General features: G+C 36.0%; 1 protein-coding gene across 1 annotated transcript; it reads right to left on the bottom strand.

The window, feature by feature from the left end:
* Positions 1-4,878: 4,878 nt before the first annotated feature.
* Positions 4,879-17,202, bottom strand: bbc3 (BCL2 binding component 3). Its single transcript, XM_067365139.1, has 4 exons — positions 17,003-17,202; positions 14,782-15,040; positions 10,947-11,149; positions 4,879-7,587 (listed from the first exon to the last, which is right to left on the bottom strand). Exons 2-4 carry the CDS (start codon positions 15,026-15,028, stop codon positions 7,486-7,488), a joined length of 552 nt encoding a protein of 183 aa, XP_067221240.1. The 5' UTR covers positions 15,029-15,040; positions 17,003-17,202; the 3' UTR covers positions 4,879-7,485.
* Positions 17,203-17,993: the final 791 nt, after the last annotated feature.

The raw sequence follows: 17,993 nt of genomic DNA on the forward strand, positions 1-17,993 counted from the left end.
CTGTTGCATGCATTTTTTTCTATGCTAAAAAATGAGGCAAACAACTTTAAAGGGAATTTAAAATGAATGCAGAAATGTTTAATGCTCCCTTGAGACATTTATTTCAGAAAATTAAACAAAAAAAAAAAAAATCCTCTCATTCCCACACTGAAATGAGGCGGGTGATTTTTTGACACTTGTTATTATTCTGACATTGTAGTGAAAGCCTGAGGCGTATTTTGACGTATCTTGTCAGGTCTAGGTTTTTTTTTTTTTTTGGGTGACGTTCGTAACGGGAAGTTTTTTTATTAGCTCAGCCCAGGTATGTCATTTACTGGACTGGTACTGCAGGGTTTATAACCCTGAGGCAAGAAGAAACTTGTATGGTTTGATTGTTTTTTTGTTTTTTTTTTCCTAAAAGGAAATGATCCTGCCTGTCCAGTTAGAGGCAACGAGGAATGCTAAAGAACGTAATGTAACTTTAGATACAATTGATAGTCCAATCATGTGTTTAGGAAACCCACAGCCTCTTGTAATAGAACAAACAGTACTAAATGTATCACATTTGTTCAGTTGATTTACAATTGAAATGTACTATGATCTTGTGACTGTGCTGCAGACATGCAAAATCGGGACTTCAGGCCTTAAATAGATAATAAACATGTGCCTTTAATGACAACAGCATTAGTGAGTCATTCTGAGTCAGATGAGGAGACTGGTCAGACTGGTTGAGCAGGTGCTAAGTGGGAGTGGTAGCAAGTCTTGTAACCGTTCTTGATTTTTTTTTTTTTAGGTTCAGGGAAAGCGCTGAAAGTGGAAACATGGGTTACTGGGTACCACTAATAGGCCAAACAAAAATGATTCTTATCATTGCAGGTTTGAAACAACATGGAAAAGATTTTTAACTACTGTGCTAATAATAACAGCTGTTAAAGTTCACTGAGAGACAAACCTCCTACATCAGACAGGATGTCTCTACCAACATGTACCCGGTTATGTGGATGTTTTCAATGTAAAGTCTGGGTATTATGTTAAAATTTTGATTTAAAGACCAAAAACAACATTATTAAAAAATATTTTTAAAATTGAATTCTAAAGACTTCGTGAAATTAAAAACAAAAAAAATTCTGTTGAATGCAGGAGAAACAAAACCAGTCATAAGGGTAATTTTTTTTAAATCAAGATTTATACATCATCTGAAAGCTGAATAAATGAGCTTTACATTGATGTGTGGTTTATTAGGATATGACAAGATACAGTCAAACCAAAAATTCAGACATTTTTGATGTATATTTTTACTAGTGGGTGCAGGACACTATAGTTCATTTATGTAAGTGAGGATAGCAAAATAAAGTAAACTGTGACATAGTCCACTGTATGAAGAATTTTTGGGTGTAATATCAATAAAAATCTGGAACCAAAACACTTTGACCTGACCATGTTTTGCTTGTGTTATCTGACATAATTAAGATTAATTTTTAAAGATTAAAGATCTTGTCATATTTTATTACCATTGTTTTTAACTATAGTGAATAAACTGTAATAATGAATGAAATGTTCAAGGTGTCTGAATAAATTTTGGTTTGACTATATATGGGCGAGATACAACTATTTGAAAATCTGTAAAAGAGTAAAATATATATATATATATAATATATAATATATATATATAATATATATATATATATATATATATATATATATATATATATATATAATATATAATATATATATATATATTGAGAAAATGGCCTTTAAAGTTGTCCTTTAAATGAAGTCCTTAGCAATGCATATCCACTCACAAAAAATAATTTTTTGTATATATTTACAGTAGGAAATTTACAAAATATCTTCATGGAACATGATCTTTACTTAATATCCTAATGATTTTTGGAATAAAAGAAAAATCAATAATTTTGACCCATACAATGTGTTGTTGGCTATTGCTAAAAATATACCCATGCTACTTATGACTAGTTTTGTGGTCCAGGGTCACGTATAGTCTTTCTTACAGTCAACCTCAAGCTCACATTCTGCCTCTATCCAATTAACAATGATAATTAATACCAAGTCCTGCCCTACATATTTTTTTTCTTTCCGATAATCCATTTCACTCGAATATACTTCACATTATGGTTGAAAAAAATCTGACTTTATAAAGCAACCTGCGCAGTCAATATTTTCTCGGCTCGAGCACTCATTAAATATCCTTACACCTGTCACCTTAAAGAGTCAGCAGCTGATTTTATATTTATATTTGGTGTATTGTTGTTTATAGACATATCATTGACCATTTGGCACATCTTCAGCATATAGTTGTGTAAATTGCATCACTTTACACAATGTGATGACTCACAGACTTATTATGGACAATTTTTTGTCCATATTATGGACAGTTAATTATGGACAATTACAATTTACAAACCCAATTCCAAAAAAGTTGGGACACTGTACAAATTGTGAATAAAAAAGGAATGCAATAATTCACAAATCTCATAAACTTATATTTTATTCACAATAAAATATAGATAACTAAGAGAATATAGATAACCAAATATTGGCTCATTTTGGATTTCATGAGAGCTACACATTCCAAAAAATTTGGGACAGGTAGCAATAAGAGGCCGGAAAAGTTAAATGTACATATAAGGAACAGCTGGAGGACCAATTTGCAACTTATTAGGTCAATTGGCAACATGATTGGGTATAAAAAGGGCCTCTCAGAGTGTCAGTGTCTCTCAGAAGTCAAGATGGGCAGAGGATCACCAATTCCCCCAATGCTACGGTGAAAAATAGTGGAGCAATATCAGAAAGGAGTTTCTCAGAGAAAAATTGCAAAGAGTTTGAAGTTATCATCATCTACAGTGGATAATATCATCCAAAGATTCAGAGAATCTGGAACAATCTCTGTGCGTAAGGGTCAAGGCTGGAAAACCATACTGGATGCCCGTGATCTTCGGGCCCTTAACGGCACTGCATCACATACAGGAATGCTACTGTAATGGAAATCACAACATGGGCTCAGGAATACTTCCAGAAAACATTGTCGGTGAACACAATCCACCGTGCCATTTGCCGTTGCCTGCTAAAACTCTATAGGTCAAAAAAGAAGCCATATCTAAACATGATCCAGAAGTGGGCCAAGGCTCATTTAAAATGGACTGTGGCAAAGTGGAAAACTGTTCTGTGGTCAGACGAATCAAAATTTGAAGTTCTTTTTGGAAAACTGGGAAGCCATGTCATCTGGACTAAAGAGGACAAGGACAACCCAGGTTGCATGAGTGTGTGTGGCATGGGCAGCTTACACATCTGGAAAGGCACCATCAATGCTGAAAGGTATATCCAAGTTCTAGAACAACATATGCTCCCATCCAGACATCGTCTCTTTCAGGGAAGACCTTGCATTTTCCAACATGACAATGCCAGACCACATACTGCATCAATTACAACATCATGGCTGCGTAGAAGAAGAATTTGGGTACTGAAATGGCCAGCCTGCAGTCCAGATCTTTCACCCATAGAAAACATTTGCCGCATCATAAAGAGGAAGATGCGACAAAGACAGTTGAGCAACTAGAAGCCTGTATTAGACAAGAATGGGACAACATTCCTATTCCTAAACTTGAGCAACTTGTCTCCTCAGTCCCCAGACGTTTGCAGACTGTTATAAAAAGAGGGGATGCAACACAGTGGTAAACATGGCCTTGTCCCAACTTTTTTGAGATGTGTTGATGTCATGAAATTACATTTTCTCAGTTTAAACATTTGATATGTCATCTATGTTGTATTCTGAATAAAATATTGAAATTTGTAACTTCCACATCATTGCATTGTTTTTATTCACAGTTTGTATATTCAAATGGATTTCATTGGTTGTTTTAAACAAATATAAACAGTATTTTCTTTTTCTTGGAAATGTCATTGAGAGTACAACTATTCATTTTACAGCAAGATAATGAAGTATAGTAATTAAGTCCAATTCCTTAAGTACTTCACATCTCTGCCAGTGCCGATATAGTGAGAAATGAAACTGCAGCGCCAGCTGTAAAGAGACCCTGACTGATTAAGATCCACTGCTCTTTCTCTAGCTGAGGAGAGAGCAGGATTAATACGGACTCTGCATTAAGCTCCTCGTTTTAATTAAGCAAACTTCCTCTTATCGTGAAGGAACCCCCAAGGCGAGACGTTCTTACTTCAGAACAGATGTGTTGCTTCTGGCTATGAAATGCATAACCATGTGACAGGATAAAGAAGCCTCAAATGATCAACAACCCTTTTGGAAACACTGATGAAGCCTGAATGGGCCTGCATGGGAAATGTTCTGGGCACACGCAAATCAGAGGATCCCAATCTGTCACATCTTGTTCAGATATGACTTGTGGTTTTCTCAGCGTGAGTACAGTAAAATAGTCCTACACTATATCAGATGAAACATGCATGAGAAAAGGTTTTTGTTCATTTAATGCAGGTCGAAGATACCTTAATGAAAAAAGAGACCAGGAGCAGAGACCCCTCTGTTGAATATTATCTTAAACTGTGTTGCATTTTAGGCCTGGCCTATAAAAACATGCATATAGCACCATATTAATGTATTTGTATTTAATATATTAAGTTGTGTATTTGTTTTGATGGGTACACTGCAAAGACATTAAAATAATCATTATTGATGAACAGTTGAATTAATATAGTGTTTTTTTTTTTACAAGAAATAATTGTTTTAAAGATTAAAAATGGTGTTGAAGACAACTTATCTAATATACTGGCTATGGGGATTGCATTGGATTTACTGACTTTTGAACAGCCATTATGGCTAGTTTTTGAAAATTGTGTATTTTAAATGAGTTTGAGGATGTCTAAAAAAAAAAACACACACACATCAAAACACATTTGTAATTCTCGTATTTATTGAAAATGGTAAGGGAAAAAAACAATACAAAAATTCATGTAGAAATTTTACATCGAAAATTCAAAACGACAAAAGTACAAAGCTAGAAAATGTGTCTGACATGACTTTAGTGTAAATCTGACAGTACACTGTAAAACATTTTCAGTTGGTTAAACTTAGCGATGAAAGTTCACTCCCAGTCAAGACAATGCATTAGTTTAAGTTTAAATTTTAACTTAAAGTAATGCGTTGTCTTGACTATTTTTGAGTTGAAACAAAGGTTATTTTCAAGTTGAGTTCTCACATTTTTAAGGCAGCAGGTGAACTTTCATTTCTAAGTTTAACCAGCTGAAAATGTTTTACAGTGTACAAATAAGGCCTTTCTGCATCAGAGAACACGTGTATCTATGACAAGTCACAAGGTGGCCACAGGAAGGAGACCACACAACTGTTTTACAGGAAGTCATGAGATAGGCAGCCACAGGAAAGGAATCTCTGCTCCACAATATACCATAAAAACTCTGTTCGACGTAGCCAATGCAAACAGAAATGAGTGGTTAAAGGAGTTTTCCCACCGATTGGCCACAGTTTTTCAAATGTGCTTGAAACCCATAGGCTAACAGTGTTATGTATCTGTAAAAGGCCCAGACAGACCTGTATCTTACACATTGATTCATATGCCCTATTAAGACGGCAGTTGTTTCTCATGTGGATGTCTGTAAGAATAAATTTGAATGGCACCTCAGTGATAAAACTTCAGTTCTGTAATCCTACGAAACCAGAAAGGTGCTACTCACGTGGTCAGGCGCATAAATTAAATGTCATACACTTGAAATATTAAGAATACATTTATATTTAATAGGAAGAAAATTATATCCTATTTATTATTTAAATCTCCTGTTTAAAAATTGGAAAACAGACGCGCTATAGTTGAAATTTTATCTCGGAATGATGGATGGAGTTTAAAAACGTATACATTTGCAGAAATAAGTTAATGCAACCTCTATTTTCAGCCTACATAAGGTAAACATAGCTGCTTGGCTCAGGTTTTTAATGTATAAAATACATATTTTGAAATTGTATTGCATACCTGTTTTTGCCATAACGTCTCGTTTCAAATCTTTACAGATTCTTCCCACTCGCTGTCAGTACATAACAATGTAGATTGGAATTTGGCCTACTTTAACACCGAAAAGTAAGATCGACTGCCCCTGACACTATCTTAACATAATGGCTGTTTATGCAACTGGCAATGCAAATCACAGACTAACCCCCGTAAATGCTGAAAATAGCTTACGTTCCCATGAGAAAGAATTGCCGCCCGAAGAGGGCTATAGAGAACAAACTTGTTCAAGTATGATTGAAGTTTGGCTCAGTTTAGTCCTTTTTGTATACAAATAAGTTACAGCAGAAAATACAAATGGATTTTTCTCACAACCTTCAGAGAGATATTTGGTCCATAGAACACAACAATAATGCATATATCTTCTCCATGCTTATTTAATCCACTTGATCATTGCAGAAAATGAACATTTTTATCAATAACAAATCATCAAAAGTACAAATGATGGACAAAATAAATTAGCTTGTGCTTCTCAAATATTTCTTTGAGAATTCTCTATGAAAAGTACATTTTATGGGGATTTTCACTTATGTTTTACAGGGCTCCTAAATAAAAGTAGAAATCCACTGGATTTTAGAACAACTGCTTCCAGTGTTGGTCCAAAAAAATGTTACCAGAACAAAACAAATATGAAACCGAAAAAAGGAACTTAATGTTAAGTACTTTAAGGTCATTTCATCAAAATATACAAAACACATAAGAAAACAAAACTCCCTGTTTATTCTAATCCTGTCCTTTTTTCTCACAACATATGTACATGCTTAATCCATACAAATATTAACACTGCTCTCCAGCCATTTTGATAACTAGTGGTCTGGCTTTCCCACAAGGCTACCAGCCTCACTCCCGTACCTCCATTGGAGGTGGCCAATTTTTGAATTAAGTGGCAAATTTGTGTCCCGAAGTGTAGATTCAGGTAGGGGGCAACAGGGTCGGTTTACCCGCACACCATCTGCTGATTGTCCCTGATGGCTTTAGTAAAGGAAGGGTGTTAGCAAGGCACGATCCAACTGTGCTCCATTAACATAGTACATGAGCATTCCATTATCTCGATAATTATCGCCCGTTTTCCATTAATGGTGTGCGGGTGCGCGCCCTGCGCCACCGGTGACTGATAGTGCAGCGCAGTTATTGCTCCTGTAAGGCAACTGAGAGGAAAACCCATGACACATAATGCACTTCTGGGCCCGAGGCGCTATGCAGATCTAATCACTCTGTTTGTTAGAGAGCGAGCCGGCTTAATGTAACTTCTCAGCATTGCAGTTAAAGTTGCAAAGGAGTATGCAAACACGCCGAGAGCCACGCTTTCCTACCGACGTCTATACCGGGACACACGCTTCAGTCACTATGCTACATGAGAATTCATGAAAAAAAAAAAGAAACAAACAAACACAGATTAAGAACCAAACATGACATCTGATCCTGCAGAAAAGTCCCAGAGTCTTTAAGTGGTCGGCAGGAGAGCGCCTGCACTCCTCCTGTGACGTAACCCGTCTGTTTATCTGAGCCCGTGCTGGTAGAAAGTGTTGATGGTGTCGGCGACGAAAGTGACAAGCCCGTGGTACAGGCCTCTCCAGTTGTGCCAGCGTGGGGCAGCATTCTGAAACAAAAATGAGAGGAGAATGAGCTCATCATGTGTTTTACGCAAAAGTGAAAGGGAACATAAGAGTCACAAAAAACTTGTTTTTGTACATTGCAAAGCACTCAGGGACTGTAAAATGAAACAGCTGACCTACTTAGATTTCAGATTTCGCTCTAATCATCTGCCTACCTTTGTGAAAAACAAGTACACTTAGCCTATTTTTAAGAAGAGTACATATTATGGAAAAATATACTTTAAAAGAATACACCTAAATTGGAACATTCGGACCGAATTCAATGATTGGACGAATATTTTTCAGTCCTGAGAATTCCACAGAAGATATATGTACATTTATTTTAATATTTAGACAACTTTTATTATTAGTTGCTATCAGAATGTGGAGTTTTAACCAGTATAACAAAAACTTTATGAAAAAAACTGCCTACCCTACCTTTAAGTGCATCTTTATATGTAATTTCATAATTATTTCTATAGTCTTTGAAATATGGTTTCAAAATGTACTGACATTTCAATGTCATTTCTATTGAAACTTGTTTATGCAATTTAGTACATTTAAAATATATATTAACTTTAAATATAATATTGAACAACACACTAGAGTTAAAATTACAATCAAGTACTTTACATGTGGTTTAGTATCTTATTCCACAAATCAAAATAAGTGACTTTCTTTAAAGCATGTCAAAAGATTATTAAAACATTACGATTTAAAATGTACTTTAAAGTAAAACTTACAAAGAAGTGCAATTAAGGCGTGTACTCTTTTTAAATACGCACTTAAGTGGTCTTTTATTTTATTTATATGACATTAAATATAGTTTTTTACTACACTACAAAGTGCACATTCAATCCTATTAAGAACTTCTTGTAAATACTATTAAATACTTCTTTTATGTCACAAGGGTATGAAGCAAAACTCAATTTGAGGTCTGTGCCTTAGTTCCTTCCCCCTTTGAAAACTGAATTTCGAAACTTTTGTTTTGTGTAATTAGCTTTTTCCACCTCTTCTATCCTACAGCAGCCGTGTGGTAATTGCTTCAACTTTTTTGACGATGTGTTTGAGTGGGAGTGTGTGTATCAAGGTTTATGTATACGTGTGTGTGCATAGACACAAGGTGGGGTGAGGCAGTCCCAGACAGACAATGTCTGCACAGAGGAGCGCATTACTAGTCAACAGCTGCTATGAGTCATCCACTAAAAATAACTCTTAATGGGAGGGGGGAGAAGGGAAAACAAGAAAGTGACAGTGAAAGAATGAGCTAAACGGAGAGAAAGATGCAAGATGGGTAATGTTGACACAATATTGAGAAGGTGAGGGTTACTACATCTTTTGACTGATGAATTTCCAATATAAAAACGCATATTTACAATAAAATTTCAAGTTTTTGTTAAAACAGGATAAACTATTATGCTAATTAAAAGCTCTAATATTAACGAATTAAATTAAAACAAAATTAATTAAAATAATTTGTCAATTGAGTAAACATTGCTTCAAGTAATAACGCAAATAAACAGTACTAAAGAAAAATTATTAATTTTAACTTAATAATATTTAATTATTAACTTAATAATATTAATATTATTAAGAAGCAGTGTGGTTTTCTTGTCAATATTGTTGATTAAATATTTTTTATTGACATAATAGACAGCAGCATGTCTTTTAGGCTTCATTTATGCTGCACAGATCCAATATTTTGGAACATATTTCAATCTTTTTGCCAAAAGCTGACAATGAGTAATACTATATACTATTTTAAATAGATATAGAATATATATATATATATATAATACTATATTTAAAAAAATAATACTTCCTATAGAAATGTCATTTTTTAAAATATTTTATTAATTTCTATGATTCATATATTATATTAAATATTGTAATAAAATTTTATATTATAAAATATATATATATTTTTATATAATTACATTTAATATATTTCCATAATATAATAAAAAATGTTTATTAACAAATTATATTTACTATAGAAATTATATTTTTTTAAGATTTTATTAATTTCCATGATTTTAAAATTTGAATGAGGATCCCTGGAAGGTATGAAATTAGGGATTTGTCTTCATTGTCAAAAGAGATTAAAAGGAAGTTGGAATGCAAGAGTATAAGCAGGGTCGTAACCACCATAGTCATTGAGGGGGATAAGTCCCCCCAATAATTAGAAATGGCCCAATGATCATCCTCAATATTTAAAAAAAAAAATATATATATATATATATATATATATATATATATATATATATATATATATATATGTGATGTTGTTGGGATGACAAAAAGATTTAATAATTACATTTTTAGTCTGGTCTGCCTCTAACAGCGCTCGTCAATGTCAAAACAATTGAGATGGCCAATCAAATCTAAGTAGGCAGGGCCCCCCAAATGTTCAATACATGGTTACAGCCTTGAGTCTAAGAGAAAGTGTCTGGACAACTGAAGGCTTAAACTACAGGAGGGAGCAAAGAGGACAAGGAACAGAGAGAAGTGATTGAGTTCAAGAGGGTGGGAGGAGGATCTGTGGTCCGCTGGTCTCACATGTTACAGCGAAAGAGAACGGTACTTGTGAGCGTGCATACTGCACAATCACACTGAGCTTTTGTTGCACTTCTCCGTTTAGGGAAGTCCCTATCATGTCATTCTGCCGGCCACAGTAAACAGAGCCTTCATCCAGTAAAAACATACCGGCATCAGAGTTCAACGAGGCAACACGACAGGTCGCAGACTTTCTGCACATGACCGTGCCAGCAGCTGCCTCAACAAGTCATACTTGGTTTTATTACATTACGTGTGTCGGTGCAGGTGTGTTTGCATGTGCGGGAAACTGGGACGAGTGTGTAAAAGCAATCGACTCTTACTGAAAATGAGGAAAGTGCCGCACACACTTAAAAATAGGTAAATAAAAGAGCGGAGAGCTGCACGCTAAGGCAAAGCAGTGACGTCATGTGTGTTTTTCTGAGGAGAGGAGAGGGAGGTGGGTTCAGTCGGGGGGGGGGGGGGGGGGGGGGGGGTGATTAGCCTGTGTTTACTGCTGCTCGCTTCACAGACTAGCTCCTCACGCGATACAACAGGGATCCAGAGCGGGGAGGGGGAGGGAGGAAAGGTTATTAAGTTCAGCCACAACTGGAAACTCGATTCCAGTCACAACACTCACTACAGGATTGTGAATATCATATTGATCCATTTACTAGAAGACCCACTGGAGGCTACATTTGTGCACGCCCTGCCACACTCGCTCATATTAACAAACAGAGACTGCCCTGTACGCGCCTGTTTACTTTATCACACTTAATGACGCTTTAAGACAAATGCAATGACGCAACTAGACAAATGTGAACCTTACCCTCTGAAGAAAAACTGCATTCATCTCGTCCCCGATTGTCCTCAGCTTCAAGGCCACACGCTCCACTGTTTGTTCCTCCAAGCTGGGATTGTCCTCACTGGTAGAGCTGCCGGACGAGTCTTCTGAGGAGCTTGAATGGTCTCCTACCAAATCCGGCAGGGGAAGCAGTCTCTCTCTGGGGCTGGAGAGTTCCTGTCCTGTACCTAAATAAAAACAATAAGAGTACAAATAATTTATTGATTGTACACAATTCCCCTATTATAAACCTTGAATAGATGAGTGTACATAAAAGATTTTACTTTCAAATTAAAAGTATCTTTTATTTTACAAATATGAATTTTATGAATTACATTTTTGGGGAGTCACACAACATGATATTTTACAACATGAACCTTGTCTTTAATAAAAATCCTTGTCTAAAATAAGTTATTTTAAGAGACTTATTGACCTTGACACAGTCATGAAAGTCTGCAGGGGTCCCCTCTGTATGATTATCATATCACTTCACTTCCTGTTTTTGTTTTTTTCCCCAACATGTTTGTGTGTTGGCACAGCACTACATGATTATGATTTGGTAGACAAAAATTTATATTTATAAAAAAAAAAAATCATATCACCCTAACATTTTTGACCTTATGACTTTTAAAAAGCATTAAAAATGATTCATTATTAATTCATTAATCGAAGTTTAATTAGGAAATTAAAAATGCATGGACTTCCACAGACCCTCCTGATAATAAAGATTACGTCACCTGGACAGTGCGCGGAACAGGCGGCTGAAGTATACTTTGGGTTTTAATCGTGTTCCTCAGCTAAATGCAACACCACTCTTCAGTGTTAGGTCACTTCAGAATTAAAATTTCCTAATGATTTACTCACCCCCATGTCATCCATGTCTTTCTTTGTTCAGTTGAAAAGAAAGTAAGGTTTTCCACGATTTTTCTCCATACAGTGGACTTCAACAGTTACCAACGTGTTGAAGGTCCAAATTGCAGTTTCAGTGCAGCTTCAAAGGGCTCTACACGATCCCAGATGAATTAGGGTCTTATCTAGTGAAACGAGCGGTCATTTTCTAAAAAAAATATAAATTTATATACTTTTTAACCACAAATGCTTGTCTTGCACTGCTCTTCGATGCGCCATGCATTATGTAATCACGTTGGAAAGGTCACGTGTGACATAGGCGGAAGTACTCCATCTCATTTTCTCCTCTAATTTCAAAATCGTCCGACATTGTTGTTTTACCTTTTTTATTTGTAAAGGATGTTTGGCTTAGTATTTGCATATTTGCTTTGTAGACATTGTATCAGTACTCTCGTCTACGTCAAGCGTTACCTTTCCAACATGATTATGTAATGCGTGGAGCGTCAGTTAAAATGACTGATCGTTTCACTAGATAAGACACTTATTCCTCAGGTGGGATCATGTAATCACTGTAATTTTGACCGAAATGTTTTGACAATGTTTTCCTCAAAAACCTTAATTTCTTTTCGACTGAAGAAAGAAAGACATGAACATCTTGGATGACATGAGGGGTGAGTAAATTATCAGGAAATGTTTATTCAGAAGTGAACTAGTGCTGTTTGTATTTAAGGACTAATTAATCATGTGCAATTGATCCATTGAAAGTCGTCATTTGTTGTCATACAATCTGGTAGTACTGTCAAACTAGTACCCAAGTTCATTTGAGGTTACTACTTTGAGTAAAATTGCCACTGGCACAATGTTAACAGTATTCTCATAATGGGCCGAGATATATGGGCCTGTTACACGGGTTCAGTCGAGGTCAATATTATTTATACAACCATTTAACACAGGCAGACATGCAAAGGAGTGGGTAATCTAACCAAATACATATTAAACAGAGATTACAATAGCAGTGAGATTTCATATGCAAGGGTGCGCCAAATTCTCTATTTGTTTAAGTGACTTTTGTAAGCATGTAGAGCCACAATGGTTGTTCTGTTATGGTCTATTTAACATTCACATTCTGTTCTGTACCGTACAGTAACGGTAGCATCGACACTAATCTGATTAAATGTATGACCACTCATCATCTATTATTGGCTGAATGCAAACTTCATATCCTTATTGTTTAGGTGACAGCAGGAAAGCAATAATATGTATCACCTCTGAATGAGTACTGCTATTTTAACATGGCATAACATCCCAAAATCTTCTAGCTTCTTAAAGTCACCATGAAATCAAAATGGGCAGTTCATTTTTTTATGGGATATTGCAGTGTTTTTTTAATAAATGATTTTTATCTGTGCAGTGTGCACATCATTATTATTTTATATTAATGTGCCCTCATAATCTTTAATCAAAATAACTCCCCAATAAACAAAAAACAGTCCCGCCCTTCATTTTTTCTCATTCAAGAGGCCAATTCACTCGGATACATATAGGGGCGAAAAGTGAAATGTATCTTCCGTTTCATGCCAACTTTAAGGCATGAAGTGTGGACTTCCTAACCTTCTGTGACACTTGGCAACCAAATGACCTAATTCAACATCCACGAACAGCGAATAGCTACTAACACACTTTAAAATCCCAGTCCCCACCTCTCATACTTGTGCCTTTTTAAAGTAAACCTTCATTGTTAGTCATTTGTAAGAAGAACAAGCATACCTTTAAAAAGAGTGCTTATTACAGAAATGATAAACTTTAAAAGAATATATTTAAGTGTGAATCGAATATAATGTTGTTGAACACTTAAATGCATGTTATTTACAATTAAATGAAAATGTATTGTTCTTTTCTTAACAACATCTTTATGGCCTGGTTTCACAAGACAGGGCTTAGGTTAAGCCAGAAGTAGGCCTTAGTTCAATTAGGACATTTAAGTAGCTTTTAAAAATGTACCATAGAAAAAAAAAACATTACTGGTGTGCAGGGTTGCCAGGTTTGCCTAACAAAACCAGCCCAATTCCTATTCAATACCTTCCCTATCACAGCTAAAACTAGCCCAATCGCATATATTATATATATATATATATATATATAATAAATAATATTTATTATATATATATAAATATAATAAAAAGACTAAAATCAATCTTTTTTTAAATGCTACAAGTGAATTTAGGCACTGCAGAATTATAATGTACAGTATGAAAAATTAATATTCATTTACAAATTTACTAAACATTACATTTAAAGATTAAAGATTAACTTTAAGTGAGCTTTTTCTTGTTTTGCGCACTGAGAAAATGCCTCCGTGCAGGAGATTAGTGGCGCAGCTATGAGAATCTGCTGATCCTCGGCGCAGGTGACTTGAGAAAGCGGGAGTGCTGGGTTCTGGCTTGTTGCCAGGGTAACTGCAAGCCGGTGCAGCCTGAGCTGAGATCCAGCCATTGGTGGACAGGAATGAGGGGTGGGCTGGGATAGGGTGGACAGTTGGAGGACAGGGAGGGACCAGGGACAGGCTATCAGCCAGTGAGGAAAGCCTTTAAGGAGGAGTGTCAGCAGAAGTGTCCGATAAGGTTAACTGATAGCTAAAGTTAGTTTAAAACATGAGGAATAGACAGCGTAAGGAGAGAGAGACACCACAACATTGAGATGATATGTGATTCTCTGTGACATGCTGCCACTGTGGACTGAGCAGCGCTTGACAGGAAGCCAACAGCAAAGAACATGTCTAAACATGTCTAAACAGAGCTCTCTGACTGGGGAGGGGCGGGCAGTCACATCTGCTGAATTTTAACCCTTGGACTCAATGCCATTGATTTCGTCTTCTGAATCTCATTTAAATATATTATGCTAATGATTTCCACCAATGCACATCGCATAAACATCAGTTCAGCAGCATGATCACTATGTTGCAGTGCCTTACCTGTATTATCCCTGAGTAGACTGTCCTGCTGCTGGACACTGTCTGAGCTGAAGGCATCTTGTGTGGGGACGTGGGGTAGTGGTGCGGAGACAGTGCTGGTCTGCGTGGCAATGGTTCGGTGTCGGTGGCAGGGCTGGATGATGCTGCCGCTCGGCCAGGCGTCCTGACGCAACACCTCCATCCTGCAGCTGTTTGGTGCTCCGGGGTTGCGATCATCCACCCTGCTTTCCATCTCTGGTCGGGCCATAACAGTTACAGCCTTGACATGAGAAAAGCAGAAAAATGTTATAAAAATGTTTGAATGTCAACTGTTTTGTTTACAGATGCAGCTGCAGCAATGACATCATATGTAATTGCATGCTAATTAAATTTTAAGGGGAATGCTGTCAAAATTATTTCATTTTTTAGCCAATAATAAAGATGAAAATAAAAATGTGCACTCATTTAGACTTAATGGAATTAATAATAATAATAATAATAAAATGTAAGTATATTTCCGAAAAGAAAAACAAATCAAAACATCCTCAGCCCAAAATAATGATGACAATAAATAATAATAATAATAATAAAATGTAAGTATATTTCCGAAAAGAAAAACAAATCAAAACATCCTCAGCCCAAAATAATGATGACAATAAATAATAATAATAATAATAATAAAATGTAAGTACATTTCAGAAAAGAAAAACATCCTCAGCCCACAATAATGATGAAAATAATTTTGCACTCATTTAGACTTCATGGAATAAATAATAATAATTATTATTATAATTATAACAATAATAAAATGTAAGTAAATAAAAAAAAAAACTTCCTCAGCCCAAAATAAAGATTAATATAAATTTGCACTCATTTAGACTTCATGGAATAAATAATAATAATAAAATGTAAGTAAATATAAAAAAACATCCTCAGCCCAAAATAAAGATAAAATTTGCACTCATTTAGACTTCATGGAATAAATAATAATAATAATAATAATAATAATAATAATAATAATAATAAAATGTAAAGTAAATAAAAAAAACATCCTCATCCCAAAATAAAGATTAACATAAATTTGCACTCATTTAGACTTAATATTAATATTAAATATTATTATTATTATTATTATTATTATTATTATTATTATAAATAAAAACAAATATTATGTATTGTATATAAATTATTATTAATAGTAACAATAATGTACGTACATTTAAGAAAATCAAAACATTTTTCTTATCTGACCTAGCAACCTATATTCTGAGCGTCCACCAGAGGGCAGAAACTGCAGCCTCGTGCTCACGGGTGTGTTTGTAAACAAATCCGTGCACGCGATGTCACAGACAGCTTCTCGCGCTCTTTAACACAATCTTACGATATAGCGAGTCTCTCTAACACTCAAGTGCTTTTAAAAAGCTTAATTCCACTGGAATACATATTACATTTTCCTAATTACGACACCGACTATGATTTTATCGATTTTTTCTCAATTGGCAACAAGGGCTCATGTTGTGAACGTGGAAATTGTGAAGCGTCGGAAAAGTGGCACCTACAAACGCGCAGCCGGTGACTTGTTGAGTGATGCAAGGTCAAAGATTTGAAGAGGTGGAAGTTTTTGGAAACTGACAGTTCTTTGATATACATACTTGTTTTATTATCATCTACAAATACCCGATGGCTATATGTAGTAGGTAATAGGACATGAACGCTACGCGTTGTACAAAAATCACTTCTTCCAACATAAGCAGGTAGTTCTGTTGTGCAATATGGTAGCTGGTTTTTACTTTGGTCTAAGACGGTCCAAGCTGTTTATTTATTGGTTGACCAGCTACCAGTTCCAAAAACCAGCTTGACTGACCACCTGGTAGCTGGTCTAGCAGCTTGCACCTGAACAAACGAGCAGCCCGGACCAGCTAGAAACCAACTGTATTCCAAAACACAGTTTCCATCATGTGCTTTTTTTTAGTAAGCAGGGGAGGAAAACACCAAGCCCAATTTTTACACAAACTGTAAAAAATAGTAACGTTGTTGGCTAAAATATCTATTTCTAACTTACCTGATCTAACCCTTAAATGATTATTCGTGTAACCTAATGCATTCAGATTCTGTCATTTACCTAAATAGTATTTTTGTGCATAATATGTGCCACATCTACTTGCTCCCAAATAAGTACTTTTCACCGATTCCTGCAAACAACAAAGAGATGCATCACGAATAAAAACCCATTTATGCTTACCTTCAAAAATGCGTTGTAAGTCAGTGGATGTTTTTCCAGTGCTGTTATGCTCTGACACCAGTTATGTGTCGTGCTTCAAAATCACTTCGTGAAATGTCCGTTCATGTTATTCCACAAACTGTCGGAAAGAAAAACGCTGTCAGTTCATGGGATGCGTAATTAGTCGTGTGCTCAGTTGTAAACTGTAGCCTTATGATGACAGCAACTTGCTTTCACTCCCGCGAAGTGCTCGCTTTAGGCCACACCCTCTTCTGAGAGTCTCATAACAAGTCCTGACATGCTCATCAAGGGGCGTGGCGACAGTCCGAGTGTACACACACACACACACACACACACACATAGAGCGAGCAGTCAAGACAGCACAGGAACCAGCACCCCTTACACGCCCACTGTTGTTTGTTTATTGGCAATACGAGTAGCGTTCCTGTAGTATGTACTGAGTGTGCTGTACTGTAATGCGTACTGAGATCGTGTCGATGATTGTCAGTCTCTCAGTTTACAAACTACTTTATTGGAACCGTTTTGCATAGAATATTGCATACAGCATTAATTCAAGAAAGTGACATAAAAAAAATAGAATGTGGCTCACATTCAAAACAACAAGTTTAAAGGGTTAGTTCACCCAAAAATGAAATTTCTGTCATTAATTACTCACCCTCATGTCATTCCACACCCATCCTCAGAACACAAATTAAGATATTTTTGATGAAATCCGAGAGGTATGTGACTCGTCTGTAGACAGCCATATAATCAGCACTTTCAAGGTGCAAAAACGACTTTATTCAACAATCTCTTCTCTGTCATTATTCATATGTAGGTGACGCAGTAAGCACAGTGAAGGCTTCCGTGTTTACGTACGAATGCCGGCTCAGTATTGGCCAAAGCTGTTCACGTGAGCAGCACAACACATGCGTGTGAGCCGGCCAATAATGAGTCGGCGTTCTGACGTAGAGCCTGGAAGCGCTGGACGTAAACAGCGTATGAGAATGAC

Source organism: Chanodichthys erythropterus, chromosome 17, assembly GCF_024489055.1.
Source record: "Chanodichthys erythropterus isolate Z2021 chromosome 17, ASM2448905v1, whole genome shotgun sequence".
Lineage (NCBI taxonomy): Eukaryota > Metazoa > Chordata > Actinopteri > Cypriniformes > Xenocyprididae > Chanodichthys > Chanodichthys erythropterus.